The sequence below is a fragment of the Ahaetulla prasina genome, chromosome 1 (assembly GCF_028640845.1).
Source record: "Ahaetulla prasina isolate Xishuangbanna chromosome 1, ASM2864084v1, whole genome shotgun sequence".
Classification (NCBI taxonomy): Eukaryota; Metazoa; Chordata; class Lepidosauria; order Squamata; family Colubridae; genus Ahaetulla; species Ahaetulla prasina.
The window spans coordinates 199,116,178-199,138,482 of NC_080539.1; the positions used below are offsets into that span (position 1 = coordinate 199,116,178).

Here is a 22,305-nt window from a genome sequence, read left to right on the forward strand (position 1 = left end):
TGTTCTCATATACCTTCCTTCCCATTCTTTTTCCTCCTTGTTAAATCCCCACGTGTTTGCTTAAATTCAATTCTTGTTAAGAACAGTATCATCCCTATGTCAACCAAGTTCTACTGGTTGTCTTGACTAGGCTGGAAACAAGCTTCTGTTCCCCTAAATTTCTGCGTTCATGGGATTTCTTGGTGCAGTGGATCTAGTCGTTGCTCAGGGAACCACAGGGAACCACAAAATAATCACATAGTACATTTAACCACAGCCTCCCTTATTTTCAGACACTCTTGGCCACTAGGTGTGCTTTTATAGGGATGATAGGACTAAGAATTGCACATTGGAGGGCCGGGATTAGGGAAGACTTTCAAAACCTATGAAATATACACTGGCAGAACTCAGAAGCTTCCCCAATTTCTAACCTCCTTTTTCAATGTCATTTCTGCAAGAAGATTCTTCCAACCAAGCCCTGATACTTCTTTACTCATAATATTAGCTATTACTTTTTATTATACTTGCATGCTGAGACAATTATGTTGTCCTACAATAATCCACCTTGGTTTTTGTTTGTGCTTATATTCATAAGCAAGGCAGAAAGTAATATAATTCTCTGAACTAAGTTCTGAGAAAGATCATGACAAGTTATATACGTAAGGCATATATCCAGTGTTATCTATGGTGTGCAATAAAACCTTAAGTAATACACTGTAAGAACAGCTACTTATTCTCACTATTTCTTGTCCAAGATCAGCAATTCTGTGAAGCCAGAATTATTGTTTAAAAGTACAATGTCTCTGAATGCTATTACATATGCTGTATTTGATTCCAGGAGAAACTTGATAAATCTCAGAAAGGCTGCCTTTACTTGTCAATCAGAAAAAGTTTTTTCCTCAGGGTGTGCTTCAATAAGAGTAAGTACTGTTCTGTAGAATTAATCCTATTCCATTCATAAACTCTGTTGTTCAGCTCTACAAAAATATCCAGCAGAGGCAGCTTTCTGCAAAGAAAAAGGGGAAAGGAAGGAGAAAAAAAAATAACTTCAACATGAGATTACATACATTTTATAAATAAGTAAAAAGCTGAAGGTGAACAGCTCCAGATTTTGAAAACGTGTTCAGTCCTACCCTTCAGCTGAAGGTTATTCAGCTACTCTTAAGACAGTGGCACCCAACTTTTTGGGCACCAAAGACCGGTTCCGTGGAGAGAACCAGAGGGGTTTTCTTTCTGAGTACCGAAGGAGGCTTGGTTTCGCATGATGCCTGCATCCTGTGGATGGGGCTTCACTTGTTTAGGTGCGGGCCATTTTCTGGCATGCCGTGGCCTGGTGCCGGTCCACGGACCACGGGTTGGGGAACCCTGCCTTAAGGCACACTTGGACTGTGTGGTATTTGGGATGCTTGAGCATGCATGGATGCAAACATAGCACCTCCTTGCAAGTGATTTTACTTCCACGTAAATATGCTTAGGAGAACTTGAAGCTTTGTGTTTTGGGCCACTCCTTATATTACCTGGAGTACTTAACAGGGTAACATTTATTTGTTGAGGAATTATTCAAGACATTTTCCCTGCTCCCAGCCATGGGACAAGAAAGTTGTGTTTGTATCAGCATTTCCATCACTTGTCAGGAATAGAGGCCTTATGTGTTTATAGTAAGTACTGGCTCCAAGCCTAATCATCAGAAGCCTTCAGTTCCCTTTTGTAAAGAAATGTATATGGAGGACATTGTTCGGTTACAGGGAAACCACTACATTTCTATAGTGTACTTTTGACCCATGTCAAAATTGTTTCACTTCTGTCACTCACTCTTTCGGCAGGAACCAATATCAATGCTTACCTTATTGATGTAAACCAAACATTGTCAGAATGCTGTTTTCATATTCCTATCTATTTTCCATTCTCCCAAACAACAGCATGGCTCCTGCATGGCTAGAATCTGACATAAACACCTACCTCTTCTGAGGATCCATCAGAAGGCCAGCCAAAGTGGAGAGATAATAGGATGACGAGCATGGGGATCTCTCCAATACAGAGGCATCCAATGTGCAGTGGCTCCAGAAAATGTCTGCTACTTGTGGGATTGTGCATAGATCTCCATCTGCCTCTGTCAGGCTGGCATTTCCTTGCCAATTTTGGGGCTCAACATAGTTTTGGATAAAAAAGAGCTTTGGTTTTCCTAAGAGATCAGGGCACTTCTCACCAGTAAAGAAATCCTTCAGCCTTTCCAGTTGAAATCCTGGAACAACATGGTCTGTGCAGAATATATGTTGATGGTTTCCTCGACTGATTAGCACACAAACAAAACAATCTGCATCTTTGTGAGCTCTTAGCCTTGCTGCTTCATACAAATCACGCATCACTGCATCCATATTCAGAAACAATCGACAGTGAACTTCAAAATGTAGTGATTTAAACGTTTTCGTCAACAAACCTACAGAGAAAGAAGCAGGAGAGCAAGAATATCAGGCCAGTCAGTAGGTTAGAGTCCAGGCTGAGGAAGGCTGATTTTGTTTTAAGATCCAGTTGTTAACATTTATTGGCCTGTCTGTCTAATTTCAAGATGGCAGACATTTAGCCGTAGTCATTTGCTAAATTTATTTCATCATCTTCCCCATATATATTCTCAATATTGTTCTATCTTGAAGACTTACTATCTCTTGCACTGCCCTTGATTACACCTCAACCTGTTTATATTACATTTTTTTACTTTATGTTCTGCTTTTTCCTTAGAGTACCTCTACAAATTTTTTGAGAGGGAAGATTGCAATTTCTGTGCATTACATGAGAGCCAGTTTGGTCTAATGGCTAGAAGCCAGTTTGGTCCCAGGCTAGAAACCAGGAGACTGTGAGTTCTAGTTCTTTTTTAGGCATGAAAACCAGCTGGGTGACTTTGGGCCAGTCATTTTCTCTCAGCTCAACCCACCTCAAGGGTTGTGTTGTAGAGAAAATAGGAGGAGGAAAGGAAAGAGTATTAGGTATGCTCACTGTCTTTATAAAAATAATAAAAGCAGGATAAAAATAAATAAAATAAATTACACTTTGTTTTGTGATATTGTAATTTATATTGTGTGAATGGCTCTAAAGTTCAGATTTTTTTTAAAAAAGTATCTCCCCATGTTGTTGTTTTTTCTCATTCTGCTCTCATGTCAAAATTTTCTCTAAGTTATCCTTTCCTTCCCCTCTCATCCCTTATAGAGATTTTGAGTATAGGACTCCTTCCAGTGGTGAAATACAATTTTTTTTACTACAGGTTCTGTGGGCATGGCTTGGCGGACATGGCGTGGCTTGGCGGCCGTGGCAGGAAAAGGATACTGCAAAATCTCCATTCCCTCCCCACTCCTGAGGGAAGAATATTGTAAAATCTCCATTTCCATCCCACTCTGGGACCAGCCAGAGGTGATACTTTCCAGTTCTCCGAACTACTCAAAATTTCCACTATTGGTTCTCCAAACTGCTCAAAATTTTCGCTACCGGTTCTCCAGAACCTGCTGGATTTCACCCCTGACTCCTTCCTCCTACCCTTTGGAGCTACATAGCCTGCAAGGAGAAATATCTCTTCAGTGCAGCAGAAGAGTATGATCAAATGTTTCTTATTAATGGTAATCAACTATCTAATTATAAATTATGGTTGAATCTTGCTATTTTGGGAAACAATGGAAGATCCTGTTTTAGTTTTTTGGGCCATGTTGATGCAGCTGTTTCAACTTCCAAATGTAGCCCAAGAGCTCTTTGGAAATTTCTGAAAACCACAAGAAAACCCCTTAAAAAGTTACAGCAATGTGATCTAGAATGACACTGACATTTCTTTATTACAATCTTTGACCAGCATTATAAACAAAAAATGGAAAACCCATTATAAAAAAAATATCATATTATCCAAGTCAAAGTATTGTGCAGTTGTATGGCCATATTTGGCAATCTGGAACTTGAGTGAAGAATTAACATCCCTTAAAAATAATGAATGTAAAATTTACGTGCATGGCCCTCAAATATGAAAATAATTGGGGAGAGCAAACTGTATCTTAGAATATCATATTAAGGACACTATGGTAATACATAGGCAATAATTTTTAAAGCTACAAGGAAAAACTCTTTGAAGATAAGGAGACTCATGAAATCTACACATCAATAGTGCAGAAAGAAAATCATTATAACAGGCTCAGGAAAAGCTCATATATACTCCGTGTAAGATTGTGTAAAACAGTGGTTCCCAACCTTTTCTTGTTTGAGGCACAACCTTTTCTTGTTTGAGGCACCCTTGGAAAGCCTTTCAAAAGTTCCCGGCACCCTTATAAGGAAATAGATATTTAAAATCTCCGTAGCTCAAAAGTTCCCGGCACCCTCAAAAGATCTCACGGCACCCCTTAGTGCCGCGGCACACTGGTTGGGAACCACTGGTGTAAAAGGTAAAGGTTCTCCTCGCACATACGTGCTAGTCGTTGCCGACTCTAGGGGGCAGTGCTCATCTCCATTTCAAAGCTGAAGAGCCAGCGCTGTCCGAAGATGTCTCCGTGGTCATGTGGCTGGCATGACTAAACACTAAAGGCGCACAGAACGCTGTTACCTTCCCACCAAAGGTGGTCCCTATTTTTTCTACTTGCATTTTTATGTGCTTTCGAAACTGCTAGGTTGGCAGAAGCTGGGACAAATAATGGGAGCTCACCCCGTTACACGGCAGTGCTAGGGATTCGAACCACTGAGCTGCTGACCTTTTGATCGACAAGCTCAACGTCCTACCTCCTGAGCCACCGCGTCCTTTGGATTGTGTAAATACCTATAATTGAGGGCTACAGCAATCTAACATTTGGCAATAAAATTCAGGAAAACTGGTGAGATCATTCTTATAATCGATGTCCCTAATTTGTACCTTTATCATTAATTGGGTTTTCTCAAAGTTTTGCAAATGGGCTACATATTATGCATATTCAAGTGACCAAATGAATATAGTGTAGCAATTAATGTCTGGCAGGAAGGAGCAACTTGATTTCCATCGCACTTACCTGCATCATTGCCAATGCAGTCAATAATCAGGCAGACTCCTAAAGGTTTGCTTTGCATTCTGTACTTGTTACAGCCCTGCAAAAACAACATCATGAATGAAGCCTCTTGCTCTAAATCATCAGCACAGCACTTTCTGTCTACTTTGCATTGTCTAATTAGTTTTGTCTTTGTGTGGCAGAAAACAGTAAGGAATAATGGCTTCGCAGAGTCCTTTCTAAAACATGGGCCTTGGGAGAAGTATTACATTCTGGAGAACTGTCCAATATATCAGATGCAAAGGCGAAAAAGACCACAGGGGCATGGGTAGTGTGTGTTTGCCAAACTTGAAACCAAATAAAGATTTTTCCAGAATTACACTGCAGCTGTAATGAGCAGACTGAGAAAAGATGCAATGACAGTCAAGAAGTTGCAGGTAGGTACTTACACATTGCTCACACTCACCCAAAAACAATTTTCTGCCTTTGTATTTGAAGCACTGCACAATTCTAACATTTTGCCTTGAACCAAGGTGTTCTGCGCTGACTGCTTCCTTTATGTAACTCTACTGGGATCAATTCTATACTGATAAATACAGTACCTAGACATGTTACATGTACAGACAGACACATACTTTTCTGTGTGGGTAAATATGTATCTATGAATACACACACAAGATTAACAGTCTGACTCTTTAAGCAGTATTCTGTTCATGGGATCCTGACACGTATAAAAACAGGAGGAAATGTTCACTGATTCTCCCAATTATTTGTTTGAAAATATGTTCCGGAAATTTGGAAGGTTCTCCAAAACAACAAGAAAATTGTCAAGGAAGGAACTTTTCTGTTTGATGGGACAGCTCAGAGTTGCAGAATTTTTCTCGAATGAACTTCTGTCCCAGGACAGTTTTTTTCAACCTTTGCCCTCTCAATGTGATGGACTCTTTATTCACTATCTTCAACTGCTCACCACTTCTGGCCCACCACTATTTTTTCACTCTAAAGCTTAATTACTGCTTGTAGAAATAGCAAGATATGAGGAAGAGTTAACTTTTTCTTCCTCAGCTGAATTGTCAATTCAATTCAGAGTGATTTGAGTCAGAAATTTTCTCACTGTGAGTAATTTGGGAAGTCCACAGGCCACACCCAAGTACGGTATGAAGTGTATGCAAACTTGGAATGAAGGGTTATAGACTGGCCTCTAGCCACCAAATATTCACAAACTGATGCAAACAAGAAGCCAATTGCAGTAGCCAGTATAGAGGAACTTAAGGAGGCTGGATTTCTTGTAATTAGCTTTTTCATTCTTCTGTGTTTGCTGCTGTTTACCATATTCTACTTTGCATTCCAGTTTGTTTTCACTTTCCCTCTTCATAGTGGGGAACAGGTTGCAATGCATTCATTGTTTAAAAAGGCAAGGGAAATACAACTTCAGTGTAACAGACCAAAGGAGAGAGAAACTGAAAGTGCAATCAGTTATTTCCTAATGCTATATCACTCTTTTAATTCTTAAAATGCTTCCATACTAAACAAAAAGATATGTACTGTTTATCATAATTTTGTACAATACCTGTACTTCTGTTTCTGGAATGGATATGTGAATCTGTTCTGCTGAAGATATAATAAAAATGCCCATTAGTTGCATTCTGCTTACTTTCTTCAGAATATGAAAGCTAGTGAAAACTCATGCAAGTTTATATAAATTAACAATCCTCTCCAAACTGTCCGTCTGCATAAGTGCTAGATATAATGCTTTTCATACCAGTATCTATTGGCCATGCTAAATAGGAACAGGAATCAAAGTTCACATATTTAAAGGACCATAGATTAGCAGCAAAGCTTTAGGATCACAACATTTTAATTAGCCAAACTATCTTGCCAACTCTATCATTGTCAGATGGAAATAAAGACACCTAGGAAGGCACAAGTGACTAAAAGGGAGTTCATGACCTATAGCTCTTAAATGAGATTTTTAAATCTTCACATTGAGCATATACTGGAGAAAGGTACTCTGATGAATGTGTAACTGGGGATAATAAGAATTTATTTAAAAAAAAAGATGGCAGTGAGTAGAATGCTGGTTTTGAAAAAAAAAGCCAGTTCAAATAGTTAATTACGGTAGTATTTTTTTTTTTACAAATATTTAAAAAACACAAAATGCAAGATGTATTATTCCCAAGGAGTCAGGGACAGAATGGCTATAAAGATATAACAGGGCTTACCCTGGACAGCACAGGCTCCGTTAATTACTCTTTCCTTGTTCACGGGCTGTAAAAATTAAATATCAAATCACTTTTTGTTTCTGTTGGAAAACTTCTGTATTTGCCTGTTTGTAATAGCAGAAAAAGTATATTCTAGACAGGTAATTAGGAAAAAAAGATCTAAAATATAAACCGCTTAATAATAATTTTGGCTTTCAAATATGAGTACATAAATCCATTCAGAGTAAATCAATCAATGGCTAATAATCCTAAAAACTAATGGAACAGTCTTTTTCGCAGCTATCATGTAGTACTTCCTAGTATCAGTTTTGTACAGCCTTCGTAAGCTGCTTGAAACATTTGACTAATCAGGTTAGAAATAGAAGGCTAGACTGAATAGACCTTCCTTTAATCTGGTGGATCATTTTTTATTCCTTATCCTGCAGCATGTTTCACCAAGGAGGATACAGTATATACCTATCTACTTGCTCTTTTGTAACAGAGATATCATTTGGCCTGCACTTGAAGTACATTCCTTTAATCTGGTGGATCATTTTTTATTCCTTATCCTGCAGCATGTTTCACCAAGGAGGATACAGTATATACCTATCTACTTGCTCTTTTGTAACAGAGATATCATTTGGCCTGCACTTGAAGTACATTCCTTTAATCTGGTGGATCATTTTTTATTCCTTATCCTGCAGCATGTTTCACCAAGGAGGATACAGTATATACCTATCTACTTGCTCTTTTGTAACAGAGATATCATTTGGCCTGCACTTGAAGTACATTCCTTTAATCTGGTGGATCATTTTTTATTCCTTATCCTGCAGCATGTTTCACCAAGGAGGATACAGTATATACCTATCTACTTGCTCTTTTGTAACAGAGATATCATTTGGCCTGCACTTGAAGTACATTCCTTTAATCTGGTGGATCATTTTTTATTCCTTATCCTGCAGCATGTTTCACCAAGGAGGATACAGTATATACCTATCTACTTGCTCTTTTGTAACAGAGATATCATTTGGCCTGCACTTGAAGCACATGCTGTGCAATGCATAGCAGGGTTTCTGACTGAGGAAAAATAATTCAGAAATAAGAATCTGCTTCTGCAAACATTTGGCACCCTCCCATTAGGACAGATATAAACAGACAGAGTCCAACTGCTCTGAATTCATGATCCTCATTCTTATGGTTCGATTCACTGAGCAATTCCAACCCTCTCTTTGTATCCCAGTTAAGCTTTCCTCCATGAAGCAGGTGGGTGATCTCCCAAAATGGTTACTATTGTCCCTTATTAAAATAGCTATCCTAGCAGGTAAAGGCATTATCAAACTAGCTCAGGGCTGTCAAACTCCCGGCCTGTGGGCTGGATGCGTCACGTGCTGGCCACGCCTATGCCTGGTTTAGCGAAGCGGGAAAAAGTCCCGATATGTCACATGATGCCACCGGGACAACATGAGTTTGACACTCCTGAACTAGACATTTAACAAAAAACTTGAAATGCTCCTTAACTCATCATTGAGCAGGTTTTCCACCCCTTAGTTTCTCCTGGTCAGATGGGCAAAGTTTAAAACAAAACACTGTATCAAAAAAATAAGATAATGATGGGAATCTTAATTCGGCTTAAAAACCTGCTCCCCGTTTTAAAATTGTTGTTTGTTTAAAACTTTTCGAATAGACTATATACAAAAAGATACAAAGGGGGAAGAGAGTTCCCTGCTAATCTCATCTACACAGATCCTATGATGCTGAAAACAAGCTGCAGAAGGGAGGAGTGTCGAGATTTTTAGGCCAACTCACTGAGGCCACAGCTGATATTAGAAATGATCAATCCCATGCAACAGACTCCTCCTTTTCGATGGTTAATGGCTGCAATTGGCCTATAATCTTGACTCAGAGTCAGAGTTTGACTAGAATACACATAAGCTGCATCTTTCCAAGTCCACTTAGAAAGGCCCACACATTGCCATCTCATCAGTTCCCAGTAGTTAGCCAAGCTTTTTACAGCTGCTTGGCTCTGCATACTTCAGAAAACCTTTTTCTCCCAAAATTGAGGAAACTACCGGCATTTAATTGTACTGCATTATAATGCACTTACCTCTGGAGGGTCAGCTAGAGATAACTTAGGTAAGGACATCTGAAGAGTGTTTGCATTCATAGTTGGAAAGTGCGCTAGAGCCGAAAATGGAAGAGAGATCTCAGAAATTACATCAACAGTGGTTATTCTGTAAAACAACTGTCCTGCTCAATTCTTACATGCTAAATATAGTTTTATTTAAAATTCCATCACTACATACCCTGTTTCCCCGAAAATAAGCCTTAGCATGTTTTTTATGCCTGCACCTAATATAAGCCCCCCCCCCCAAATAAGCCCTAAAGAGCCTGCAAAACCAGCCAGCTGCCCACCTATTCTGTGGTTGTTTGCAGTGCTGTGGCCATGAGGCAAGGGTGATGGTGGTAGAGCTGTCCCACGCACCCCCACCAGCTTACCTCAGGGTCCCCACAGCCAGGCCATCCATGCCTCGCAGTGGCAACACCAGGGGCCATATGTAGGAGTCTACATGGCTGCCGGCCCACTTCTTCTGCTTGCTCACGGCTGGAACAGAGCAGGAGGCCAAGCAGTGTATTGGTGTTATGACTGTGAGGCAGGTGTAGGCGTGGATGGCTTGGCTGCAGGAGCTCTGAGGTAAGCTGGTGTAGGGCGTGTGGGGCAGGTCCATCCCCCTGCTTCACCTCATGGCTGCGGCATCAGCGTGTCACTCAGCCTCCTCCGTCGCAGCTGTGGGCCAGCAGCCATGCGGGGTCCTGCTGGACGGGGCTGCTGGAGCTGGCTGCAGGGGCTCTGAGGTAAGCTGGTGCAGGACGCATGGAGAAGCTCCGTTTCTCCTGCCTTGTGGCACTGGCACACCGTGCAACTTCCTGTCCTGCCATGAGCACCAGAAGAAGTGGGCCTCCTGTACATGGGGAAAAAATAACACCTCCCAAAATAAGCGCTAGTGCTTAATTTGCCCCCCCCCCAAAAAAATAAGACCTTGTCTTATTTTTGGGGAAACACAGGTAGGTGATTCCAGTGCTATCCCTAAGAAGAAAATCCTACCGTTTGTATCAAGAAATGTTTATATTTCTAGTATTTATAAGAAAAAAATTATTGATATTAGAATTATAGGAGTTGTTAAATCAATTTATCTATGTGGGAGCTAAAAGTCAACATTTCATAGGCATAAATCAATGCATTTAATAGTCTGTAAGAGGTTGAAAGTAGAAGAAATAGATAGACCTTGATTTACAACCACAATTGGGATCAGAATCTTGGTTGTTGAGCATTAAGTGAGTCACCCACATGACTGTTTCATTCAATAACTTCAATCCTGGCTCTCCTAGTTGCAGTATTTAAGCAATCATGCAAATTGTTAGACGGACAGAGCAAAAATAATGCCTGGAGAAGAAAGCCAGGCAGTTTTCCTCCACGTGTGGAAAGATTCTGCTTTTATTATTTTTTACAAATAACTCAAGAAAGTGGACATATCCAACATATCTTCCTCTTCCTATTTTCCCCACAAAAACTCTATGAGGTGGAGTTGGGCTGAGAGGGAGTGACTGGCCCAAGGTCAACCAGTTGGCTTTTATGCTTAAGACAGGACTTGCACTCACAATCCTTGCTTTCTAGCCTAGTGCCTTAACTATTAAGCCAAAGTGGCTCTCTAGACCAAACTGGCTCTCAATTTTTTAATAACTGCATTTAGAAAAGTACAAAGCCATGAAGCTAGTTTTTTTTCCTTCTTTTAATTTACTTGTCAATCATAAATTTACTCCTTACAAAATCTTCAGCCTCTTAATAAAAATAGGGAAGGAGGAAGAATAGATACACAACATCCTTTGTGTTTTCTCTCTACATCAAAGCTGTTCACTATTTCACTGCTGTGCATGTGGTAAGCTAGTAGCCCTGTACAGACATTGATTGCTGCTCATGTATGTGAGAAGCAGATAGAATAAATAAACTTGAGATCTTCTAACATATCCTCATTACCTGCTGTACTATAAAGGGCCATGCTTGGAAGGATGGGTAGTACATGTTCTATATGTTTGTAGTTGCTCAAGATTTAGAATGAGGGAAAAACCAAGGCACAGAATATTAGAACAGTAAACACTACTTCTTGTCTGGAGGATTGTTCAGACAATCCCAAGGATGGGGCATGACCAACAAGTTCTTTCCTGCATTCTCCCTCCCCAAATTCTCATTACGTGAGAAATAATTTTTTTATATATTATTGAACTGCTAATATTACCATTTTCAACTAAGTCTTAAATGGATTGATGACAAGATAAAATTATTGGTTTTGAATTGTTTCAAAATCATGAAACTCAAATTTCTGGACTCAACAACTTGTTCAGATATACTTACTTTTAGCAGCATTCCTAGGTATGTTTACATATTAATAAGCCTCACTGAGTTCAGTACAATTTTCGCCCAAGTATTTCTCCAACTACAGTAGGCAGGGAATGCAGAACTCTCTTTGTCAGTGAGGACAGCAAACTCTTAGAATTAGCCTCTAAAGCTGAATGGTAAGACATGCAAATCTTACCTTCTAGTTTGTACTTTTGAATCTTTTTTGCCAAGTCTTTCCTGTGAATGGTCAGGAAGCAATTTTCTATTAAATCCAGGTGCATGGGCGATATCAGATCTAGCTTTTCCAGGTCAGTAATAATTGCCAGAAAACTCTAGAAAAATCAGTCAAAATAATTGTAAAGGACAAGCCAATGCACTCCTGAGAAATGACAATTATATATTAAACTTTCATGGAATATAAAAAGATTGGCAATACAGTATCTGTTTCCCCTATTTAGGAAAATATATTACTTCACAGTTAGTGTTTACCCTACTAATCCTGCAAGGGAGAGTTTTTGGAATTTCCAGTTTTACTAATGAGGAAGAGATTACACAATTTAGCGGCATAAACTTGAAACTAGCACCAGAGTAAGTTCATTTCAGTCAACAAGCTGGAAATAGAATCACTCCAACCCATCCCAGTGCCTCTCTATATATTTTAGAGCCCCATACCAGATTGGCTCATAGTTAGGATGACAGTAATTTTTGTCCAAATCACCTGGAGGGCCCAGAATTGAATTCTACTCTTAATACAAATCATTCTAAGAAACACACAATTGGTGAAAGGGGCTACTTAGCAGTTATCAATATCAGGTAAAATTAAATAAAAAACAGTTCTGGATTAAATTAATCTATCAGCTAAGAATTCTGCATCATGTATGTCAACAAGTGACAATAAAGAGCTTCAACAAATGGAAGTTATTAGTAGCACTGGTAATTCCCAAATGAACTTGCTTGCAGTTTCAGTATTTTATTATCATTGACCACCTAGATAGAAATCAATATTCTCAGTATCCTAATGCAGGAACAACTATATTATTAAGAGGACCTTATGGAAAGAGAAAGAGAAAAGGCTATTATGCTGTACTTATTTATTCATCCTTTCATTTATAATTTGAAGTGGCCTGGTTTCAATAGAAGCTAGCTTTCTATCCCATTAGGTTTATTGCTTTCTATCCCACCTGTTGATTTAGTACTATCTTTCCAAATTTGAGTTATAAAGCATACATCATAACTGCATCCTGTGGGTGAATGGTGGCCTGTTACACCTGCATATGGGAAGGAGGAAAAGCCAACAGACATAAACCAGACATCCTTGTTCCTTCCTCTGTGTTCATTCACTGTAACACAGAGAAAACTGTGAGGAATTACTATCATGTTTATGTTAAGTTTACCTTCTCCTTGTGCGATGTACCAAGATGACTTTTCAGAAGGAAAGAGAGAGATCTCAAGTCTTCTTTGTCCAGATCTTCATTGATTTCAGTCATCAACACCCTGCACACGAACACAATTTGCAATTAATTTAAAAGTAAATTAATTTTAAAAAGGTTTTGCTCTCTTACCTAGAGGCTGTGCTACATGTTCTTATATAATATTCCTCTCTTAAACTATATTTCAACCATTTATGTATTTTTCAACTAACAAGTATTAATATTTGAGAGGAAGACCAAATGAATACTCGTACAATTGCAAATAATAAAAAAACATACCCAATCAGAGAGAATATGGCTTAATAAAATCAGGAAAAGTAACTCCGGAACAAATTGATCTTTGAAAGCTATTATAGTTACTTTGGATTATAACTCTCATCAGTCCTACACAGAATGACCAATGGTGACGTATGCACTTCACTTTGCCCTTTGCCATCCACAGAGAATATTGGTGTGGGCAATATTGAATTAATTGGGCCAGTAATATAACAGTGTACAGCAGCTTTCCATAACAATAATCTATCAATTTTCCTTTTATGCATCCTTTGTACACCATTGCTGAGGTTCAGTTCATGTATGGATATGAATGAAGATAGGCATATTTTGGATACCCTGCTAAATTCCTACTCTATAGATGGTGGTAATTCTTCTGACATACTGATGGCTTATTACTTGAATTTCAGGTTTTTATACTAGGGCAGCTGCCCTATCCCGGAGCCTTCCAGATGCCTTGAGACCAAAGCTCTCATAAAATAAGGCTAGTTCTTATTTATTTGGGATGCTCCAACACTTGCTGTGGGCTGTAACCCAACCTTCTGCATCTCATGTAGGATTGTTGAAAATTCTTAAGATGAAAACAGTCCTTGCCTTAGTTATGGTGAAATAAAAAATAAAGGAGAAGGATACTACAGCAATTTTATATTTCATTAGAAAATGTTCAAGTACAAGCTAACTTTAATTTGGGTTTCAGTTGTTTACTTGCTCCCTTGAACAAATAATTAATGTAAATAACTGTGATTTCTAATACCCATGATGGTCTGAATGATCAAGTTGCCTAATTGGTATATTTATTTATTTTTAAAAAAAATTATAGTAAATTTCTAAAGCCACCCATCATTGTTGATAACCTATGGACCACTAATCTAATTTATCCTAATATTGGATCACTATTCTCCTTCCAAAATCGTTTTTCAGTTTATAGAAATGGAACTGAGATCTAACAGAATTTTCCAATTCCATCATACAACAGAGCATTTTCAAGAGAAGCAATTCTTAAAAACAAACCAATGGAAATAAACTATCTAATATAGAGGTGTATGTTTTTCAAAAGCCCAGAATGCTCTTCAACTTAGCTCACCTGTATTTTGACAACATCTGAGAATGATTGGCTAAATTGGCTTCCACAGCTGCTCTTCCAGTCCCCAGGAACTTCTTTAACAAGTCAAACCTTTTCAGCCTGTATAATAGTTCAGATAAGTTGATGGTGGTCAGCATCTCCTTTTCATTCAAAGCTGTCAAGAGTCGTAGGGTATCAGGCACAGGTACGTCAGGCATGAGATCGCTGCACAAGAAGACCATGGTTTCCTTTTCATCTGTATCCAGTTCCTGTTCAAGCTGGTAAAGGAGGGATGCTGGCACACTGCAAAATGTCATCACAGGCCACTATCCCTTTACAGTTCTCTGGGTGTGTTTTAAATAAGAAAAGCCACGTCATGAGGCTTGCCTCTTAATGCCAAATCTGCCTTCCTTGTTGATCTTCAATATCCTGGCTTCATTTTATGCCTTTTATGTATCAAAAGACCATTGACAAGAAGAGAAGACCTAGACAAACCCAAATCATTTTAATCACACACAATCATTAAAGTTCACTGCTGGCACTCCTTCTGCCATCTCATCTGCTGCTACATCTGTTCATTTGCTCAGGCTGGGAACAGTATGAATGTTTTCAAATTAAATAAGGAATATCCAGTTTTCAAAAAAAGTTCTCACTATCACACCATTTAGAATGCCCAGAGGAACTGAAACTGAAATTAAGCAAAAGGTTCAGATTGAAAATGGGAAATTACAATACGCCACTGATGTCTATAAAATGTCTCTTTCACTAAAATTATGCTTTCTGAAAGGAAAGATAAGCTCTTCAGGAAAATACATGTTTTGCATACAGACAGGATATCTGAGCAATCTTTGGCATTTCCACAGAGAACTGGAAACAATTGTCATTTGACGTCCTGGGGAACTAACATTGTGAACATTACTGAATAGGATGAGCTGACTTAGTTCTTATACAGCAGCTTCCTCTGTTCCTAACTTCAAATTCTAACTGTAGGTTTTGCACCACAATGCTCCATGGGAGCATTTAGAATATTTACAGTGTTCATTTTACTATATTTACTCTAATGGAAAACTTATTTATTTATTTATTTATTTATTTATTTATTTATTTATTTATTTAGTCACACAGTATATATAATTGTAAGCATGAAATAACTATACAATATATAAGCATATATATAAGTATGAGTATGTAATAACTATATTAATTGGATATAACAAAAGGAAACAATAGGACAGGAACGGTAGGCACTCTTGTGCTCTTATGCACGCCCCTTACAGACCTCTTAGGAATGGGGTGAGGTCAATAGTAGACAGTTTTTGGTTGAAGCTTTGGGGATTTTGGGAAGAGACCACAGAGTCAGGTAGTGTATTCCAAGCATTAACAGCTCTGTTACTGAAGTCATATTTTCTGCAATCAAGATTGGAGCGGTTAACATTAAGCTTAAATTTATTGTGTGCTCGTGTATTGTTGCAACTGAAGCTGAAGTAGTCTTCGACAGGAAGGACATTGTAATACATGATTCTATGAGTTAAACTCAAGTCATGTTGAAGATGGCATAGTTCTAAATTTTCTAAACCCAGGATTTCAAGTCTGGTGGCATAAGGTATTTTGTTGTATTCAGAGGAATGGAGAACTCTTGTAAAATATTGTAAAATATTGTAAAATGACTGAGTTTAGGATGATCTCTCCAAACCTCACAGGAAATCCTAAAAAAATGATTATATGCAAAAATCCTGTGAAATACTCAGTTTTCCCAGTGATCACCAAGGATTGTTAACCAATCCAGATACCCTTATGCCTCATTTAAAAAAAGATGTGTGTGTGGTGTGTGTGTGTGTGTGTGTGTGTGTGTGTGTGTGTGTGTGTGTAAAGGGAGAACCCTAAGAAATGCATATACATATGAACAGGTATGCCTGCCTGCCTGCCTCATGGAAAAGGTTAAAATATTGTAGGTGCCCCTGCTTATAAACTGATTCCCTCTCTACTATTATGTAGAGGGGGTTTATTGTATAATAATTAACTTTTTTCCCTTGTATCAGCTTAGATACTTGTTCATACTGTATGTATGAACCTAAAGTAGCCACACAGAAACTTTTTACACAGAAACACTACAGGAGAACAGAAATACACACATTCTTCTTTGAATGTGTTTCTTCTTCTGCTTCCTTCTAGCAGAAGCGGACAGAGAATCCATCAGAATGAAGATAGTATTCTGAGCAGTTGTGTTGGAGAAGGCAAGAGAGGAAAATCAGGAAGACATAATTAAACAGGGAAGGAGGGAGGGAGGGAGTGAGTGAAGGAAGGATGAAGGAAGGAAGGAAGGAAGGAAGGAAGGAAGGAAGGAAGGAAGGAAGGAAGGAAGGAAGGAAAAGGAGTCAAGATCAGTTCTTGCATGAGTTAAAATTTACCAAACAGATACTTCCTAAGAGCTTCTCAATAGAATGCCCCCTAATAATTTCCACCTCCTGATCATTTATTTATAATAAGTGATCAAATGTAAGGTCAGTTTCTGCAATCTATTTAGGGGTGAAGGAGATGAGGGAAGATGGTCTCCTACCTTGGTATTTTCAAAATAAAAATTTCCAATGATTTCAATTATTCAAACTATTCCATGTTCAGTACATCATTTTACTTCAGCCCAATCTGGTAACTAACTAAAAGTTAAGTTAGTATACAGGTAGTCCTTGACTTAGATCCACCACTGAGTCCAAAATTTCCATTACTAAGCAAGCCAATTATTAAATGAGTTTTGCTTCTTTTATGACCTTTTTTTTGGCCACAGTTGTTATATGAGTTCTTAAGGTTGTTAAATTAGTCACACATTAAGTGAATCTGGCTTCCGCATTGTCTTTGCTTGTCAGAAATTCACAAAAGGTCATCACACGCAATTGTCATAAATACATGCCAGTTGCCAAGCATCTGAATTCTGATCACATGACTACATAAGTCACTTTTTCCAATGCCACTATAACTTCCAACAGTCAGTAAACAAATGGTTATAAGTCAGGGACTGACTACCTGTAATTTCTTTTCATTCTCATAGAGGCTTACAGACAATAGTTTGGGTCAGGCCACAGAAGGATTAGTTAGAACAGAAGCACATCAGAATTTTACCAGTTTACAATTGCCAATTTAAATCACCTAAGATATACCTAGACAATTGTTTCAGAATAATTCTTACTGATCTCTGAATAAAAGAATGTAGACCTCATTAAGTATTACCTCTGTAGATTCCACAGTGCTTCATCAATCAAGCAACAATTTATTTTTATTCCACTATTATTTTTACAAATAACTCAAGGCAGTAATACTACTTCCTCTTTCTATTTTCTCCATAACCACCCCCCTGTGAGGTGAGTTGGCTGAGAGACTGTAACTGGCCCCAAGTCATCCAGCTAGCTTTCATACCTAAGGCAGGACTAAAAATCTCATGATTAAGATGTCTAATTGTCATAATCAATAATAAACTGACATATGTACATACATTCATAGCACTATTAGAGCTTGGAAGAGAGGAAGAAGCATCATTTTTATAGGAAAAGATTCATAATCAACATTTGAAGAACTTAACAAAAATACCAAGGCTGCAATTCCATGCTTCCAAACATGGAAACAAATCTACTAAATTCTAGAGTAAAAATTCATAGGATTACATTGCCAGGATTTGAACATCACAATGTCTGCAATCTGATACTGAAAATACTACAAATATTCACCAATCACCAAAAGCATATTATTCCTATAAATTTAAGACTGATTTAAACATACCCAGAGATTAAGGTTGCTTTTTCATAACTCACAATCACTGTGTTTCTTTGTTCAGATTTAGTTTTCAAGACTGAAATGAGTCCCAGTGAAATCAAGAATATACATAAAAGGGAGAGAACATAAAACTAGGTTTCCCTCCTCCCACACAGGAAATTCCTGTTTGCACTGAGGAGGGACTGAAGGAATGAAGGACAAATCACATCCCTGACATTCCAGGAATTGCAAGCCTTATCAGATAGGGCAGTTACAGCCTTTCAGTTTTGCAAGCCAAGGATTGGCTACAAAATCTGCATTCTTCTAAATAACAAGATATTTCTAATAATGAATACGCTAGAAAGTTTCAGAAAATATGTATGCTGTATGGAAACATTTCCAGGCCCATTTGGACTGCAACTGGATACACGATTAAATCTCACTGACTTCACTGAGTTTTATGCACACCTGACAAAAGCTGCCTTCTATCTGCCAGATTTGCACACTATCCTGTGATGAAATAAGTATAGGAAAATGGGAAAAGGGACAGAATCCTAATGAATTGTGTTCAAATCCCACTCTTAGTATTAGAAGATTCATATTATACAGACAAGTCAAGAAACGTTAACAGGAAGTTCATAGCCGAAACCGCAGACAACTAGAAAGGTAACTGAACTTAGACACCTGTACCCTAGTTAACAGAAGAACACAAGAAATGGGGGGCCCACTGAGATAGTGGGATAAGCCAATCATGCTCTGTTATATGCTTGTATAACCATATAGAGAAAGATGATTTTTTTTCATTTTCCTGTTTTCTGTATTGTCTCTAGTATAAAGATATGTACATCAGAACCCCTCGTTGTTCAGTGGGTTATATTTGCATAAAACCACTGTTCCTGCGCGTATAATAAACTTGTTCTGTTCATCTAGGAATTCTCTGAGTCCTTTAATTCTATAACAATCCAGTCATGATTTGCACACTATCCAGTCATAATTTGCACACTATCCAGTCATAATATGATTTGATTTTGACTCTGTTCTGTAAATTCAGCCAGTTATGCTTTACACAGTAAAATCACAATTTAGAAATAACCACTGGACATATTCACATGACATACTGCATTTAAAAAAATCTTATAGTTTGTGCATACTAACGTATTGTAGATGTCATGTACAATTCTGTATTTTAAGTTTTGAGGCTCACTATATTGTTTACAAACCATTATGGGTGAGTTAACACAATCCAGTTGTAAGTCAAAACCAAGCAAATTACAATACAGCCACAGATATGTGAGCAAATTCTTTGGATTAGGCCTGTTCCATATTCTTAAACTGGATGAAACTAGGAATCATGTATAAAGCAGCCAACCGGAAGGAAGATAGAGTTGAAAATTGTGGTCTCCATATTGTGCAATCAGTTCTGTGTATATTTTACTCTTTCATAGCAGTTTAGTGTAAATAAAAAAAATAAGCTTATTATTTCAGCAGCTACAAGTTGGACTAGCAAAAAGATATAAAGTAGAATTGGTGACTAATTTCAAACCACATACATGTCATATACTATTTTTTTCCAAATTAGTCCATATTATGCTGTCACTAAGTATATTTATAGTGTATCACTTTCAGTATTTTCAGTTTCCTTTCTAAAAAATGACTGAACTTTTATAAACAAGGTGTGTGTGTGTGTGTGATTTCCCTGATTCTATTGACAGTATGATTCTATTTACCCTCCTCAGTAAGGCCTCAGTTCTGTGTACCGCAACAGAAAAAGACGACAACTGCTTTTTAGTTCAGGATCCAGAAAGCACTTGGGGCGTATACTTTTACAAAAGTCAAGATCATTATTTTCCTCAATTTATCTTAATACAGTCCATTTATATTCATCTTAAAATATATACTTTTAGACTCTAGTTGTGGTTGCTTCTCTATTAAAGTAAGGTGATTCTGGAAAAAGAAAAGTTTGTTTTTCCATTTTGATGTTTCCATTGTAAACAAAATGTGATTTATTTATTTATTTATTATTCACATTTTTATACCGCCCTTCTCCGAAGACTCAGGGCGATGTACAGCAAATAAAATGACAATAATACAAAAACCATTTAAAATGGTTTTTAAACTGGGCCTCTGGTGGCGCAACAGGCTAATGCAGCCTATTATTAACAGCAACTGCTTGCAATATTGCAGGTTCAAGTCCCACCAGGCCCAAGGTTGACTCAGCCTTCCATCCTTCATAAGGTAGGTAAAATGAGGACCCAGATTGTTGGGGGGCAATAAGTTGACTTTGTATATAGTATGGATGAAGACTATTGCTTGACATAGTGTAAGCCGCCCTGAGTCTTCGGAGAAGGGCGGGATATAAATGCAAAAAAAATAATAAAAAAAAAATACCATAACAAAATTAAAAATCTAATTAAACTGCTGTATACTTAAAACTATTAGATAAAAATACAATAAAACCCCTGTTAAAAACCCGCTAAAATCCCCAATTATTAAAATCAATCAATCAGGCCAGCCCTGCTTGGTGAAAAAAGAAAGTCTTGAGCTCGCGCTTAAAGGTCCGGAGATCAGGGAGAAGACGGAGTCCCACCGGCAGGTCATTCCACAGAGCCGGGACCCCCAGAGAACGCTTTTCCCCTGGGGGCCGCCAGCCGACATTGGTTGGCTGACGGCACCCTAAGGAGGCCCTCCCTGTGGGAGCGCACTGGACGCACCGGACAATGGGAGGGAACTGGCGGCAGCAGGCGGTCCCGTAAATATCCCGGTCCGATGCCATGGAGCGCTTTAAAGGTGATAACCAACACCTTGAAGCGCACCCGGAAGACCACCAACAACCAATGCAGCCCGCGCAGGAGAGGTGTTACATGGGAGCTACGAGGAGTTCCCTCAATCCCCGGCGCGGCCGCATTCTGTACCAGTTGGAGCCTCCGGATGCTCTTCAAGGGGAGCCCCATGTAGAGAGCATTGCAGTAATCCAGGCGGGAAGTGTTGAGGGCATGAGTGACTGTGCATAACGAGTCCCGGTCCAGGAAAGGGCGCAATTGGCGAATCAGGCGAACCTGATAAAAAGCTCTCCTGGCGATGGCCGTCAAATGGTCTTCTAAAGACAGCCGTACATCCAGAACGCCTAAATTGCGCACCGATTCCCTGGGGGCCAACGATTCACCCCCCCCCCCAGTCAGCAATGGGGTAAGCTGACTGTGCCGGGCTGCCGGCATCCACAGCTCCCCTGGCGATGGCCGTCAAATGGTCTTCTAAAGACAGCCGTACGTCCAGGAGAACGCCTAAATTGCGCACCGATTCCCTGGGGGCCAACGATTCACACACACCCAGTCAGCAATGGGGTAAGCTGACTGTGCCGGGCTGCCGGCATCCACAGCCACTCCGTTTCAGGGAGTGGCTGTGGATTCCTGCAATAGCTCTGTAAATTAGGTTTTCTCAAAGTGGGGGTGGGTGGGTCACAAGACAAAGGGAAGAAGAGTTGCCAGGAGGTTACTTTCTGTGAGCAGGCTTACCAGTTCATTGCAATCTAAGAAGCCTTTTTGTTTTTGTATGCCACCTTTTCTTTCAAAGGGAACAATCAAGGTTGGAGAGCCCAAAAATTTAACAGAAAATTCTGATCTTCACTCTGCAGAGATGGGAAGTGATCATCAAAAGCAATTGATTTTGCACAGTAAGGTATTTCAAGATGTTGGAAGAAAAACCCATCTGGTTCAGTTGCAACTTGGGAGAAAGATGCTGGAGGCTGATTGGAAAGAAAGGTCCATTTATTGATGAAGCAAAACCACCAACCACATGTGATTTTGGGACAGCTGACAAAATGGAGTTGAGAGTGGGGTGTGTGTGTTATACCTTTTTTGGGCTTTGTATTTGAGTTTCCTGTTCCTGTGCAAGAACATGTCCTTTAATATTCTATTGGCTGTTGTCAAATTCCTATGGGGCCATGTAGGGGTCATAGCTAGCTCTACAGGCAAAAGAGGAAATGCAAATCCTAGGTGCTTGTCTGAACTAATCTTGTCAACCTCTGGTTTATTGTTTATCTGAGCTTCCAGGTGGAGTTTTGACTGCTCTGGGGGGGTCATGCAATGAAGGGGCTCTGAAATGGTGTCCTGAAATGGAGTTGGGCAATTCCTATTGTGTCTACCGGCTTTTGTCCTGTGTTGGATCTTGGGTGAGGGGCTGCTTCTAATCCTATCACTCTGCCTTTGTTAGCTGTCAAACTTTGCTGCAAGCAGTATTTGCTTTG

The 22,305-nt window shown here is 39.0% G+C and overlaps 1 protein-coding gene across 1 annotated transcript in view; it reads right to left on the reverse strand.

Moving 5' to 3' along the window:
* Window positions 1–14,806, reverse strand: part of LOC131199572 (uncharacterized) — a 54,684-nt gene extending 39,878 nt beyond the window's left edge. Inside the window, exons 1-9 of the mRNA XM_058185529.1 lie at window positions 14,343–14,806; window positions 12,950–13,049; window positions 11,752–11,887; window positions 9,267–9,340; window positions 7,184–7,229; window positions 6,532–6,572; window positions 4,986–5,061; window positions 1,939–2,416; window positions 853–985 (exon numbers count right to left, since the gene is read on the reverse strand). Of these exons, the coding sequence (XP_058041512.1) occupies window positions 853–985; window positions 1,939–2,416; window positions 4,986–5,061; window positions 6,532–6,572; window positions 7,184–7,229; window positions 9,267–9,340; window positions 11,752–11,887; window positions 12,950–13,049; window positions 14,343–14,638 (1,380 nt within the window). The 5' untranslated portion in view covers window positions 14,639–14,806. The remainder of the gene's footprint in view (window positions 1–852; window positions 986–1,938; window positions 2,417–4,985; window positions 5,062–6,531; window positions 6,573–7,183; window positions 7,230–9,266; window positions 9,341–11,751; window positions 11,888–12,949; window positions 13,050–14,342) is intronic.
* Between the last annotated feature and the right edge of the window lie 7,499 nt (window positions 14,807–22,305).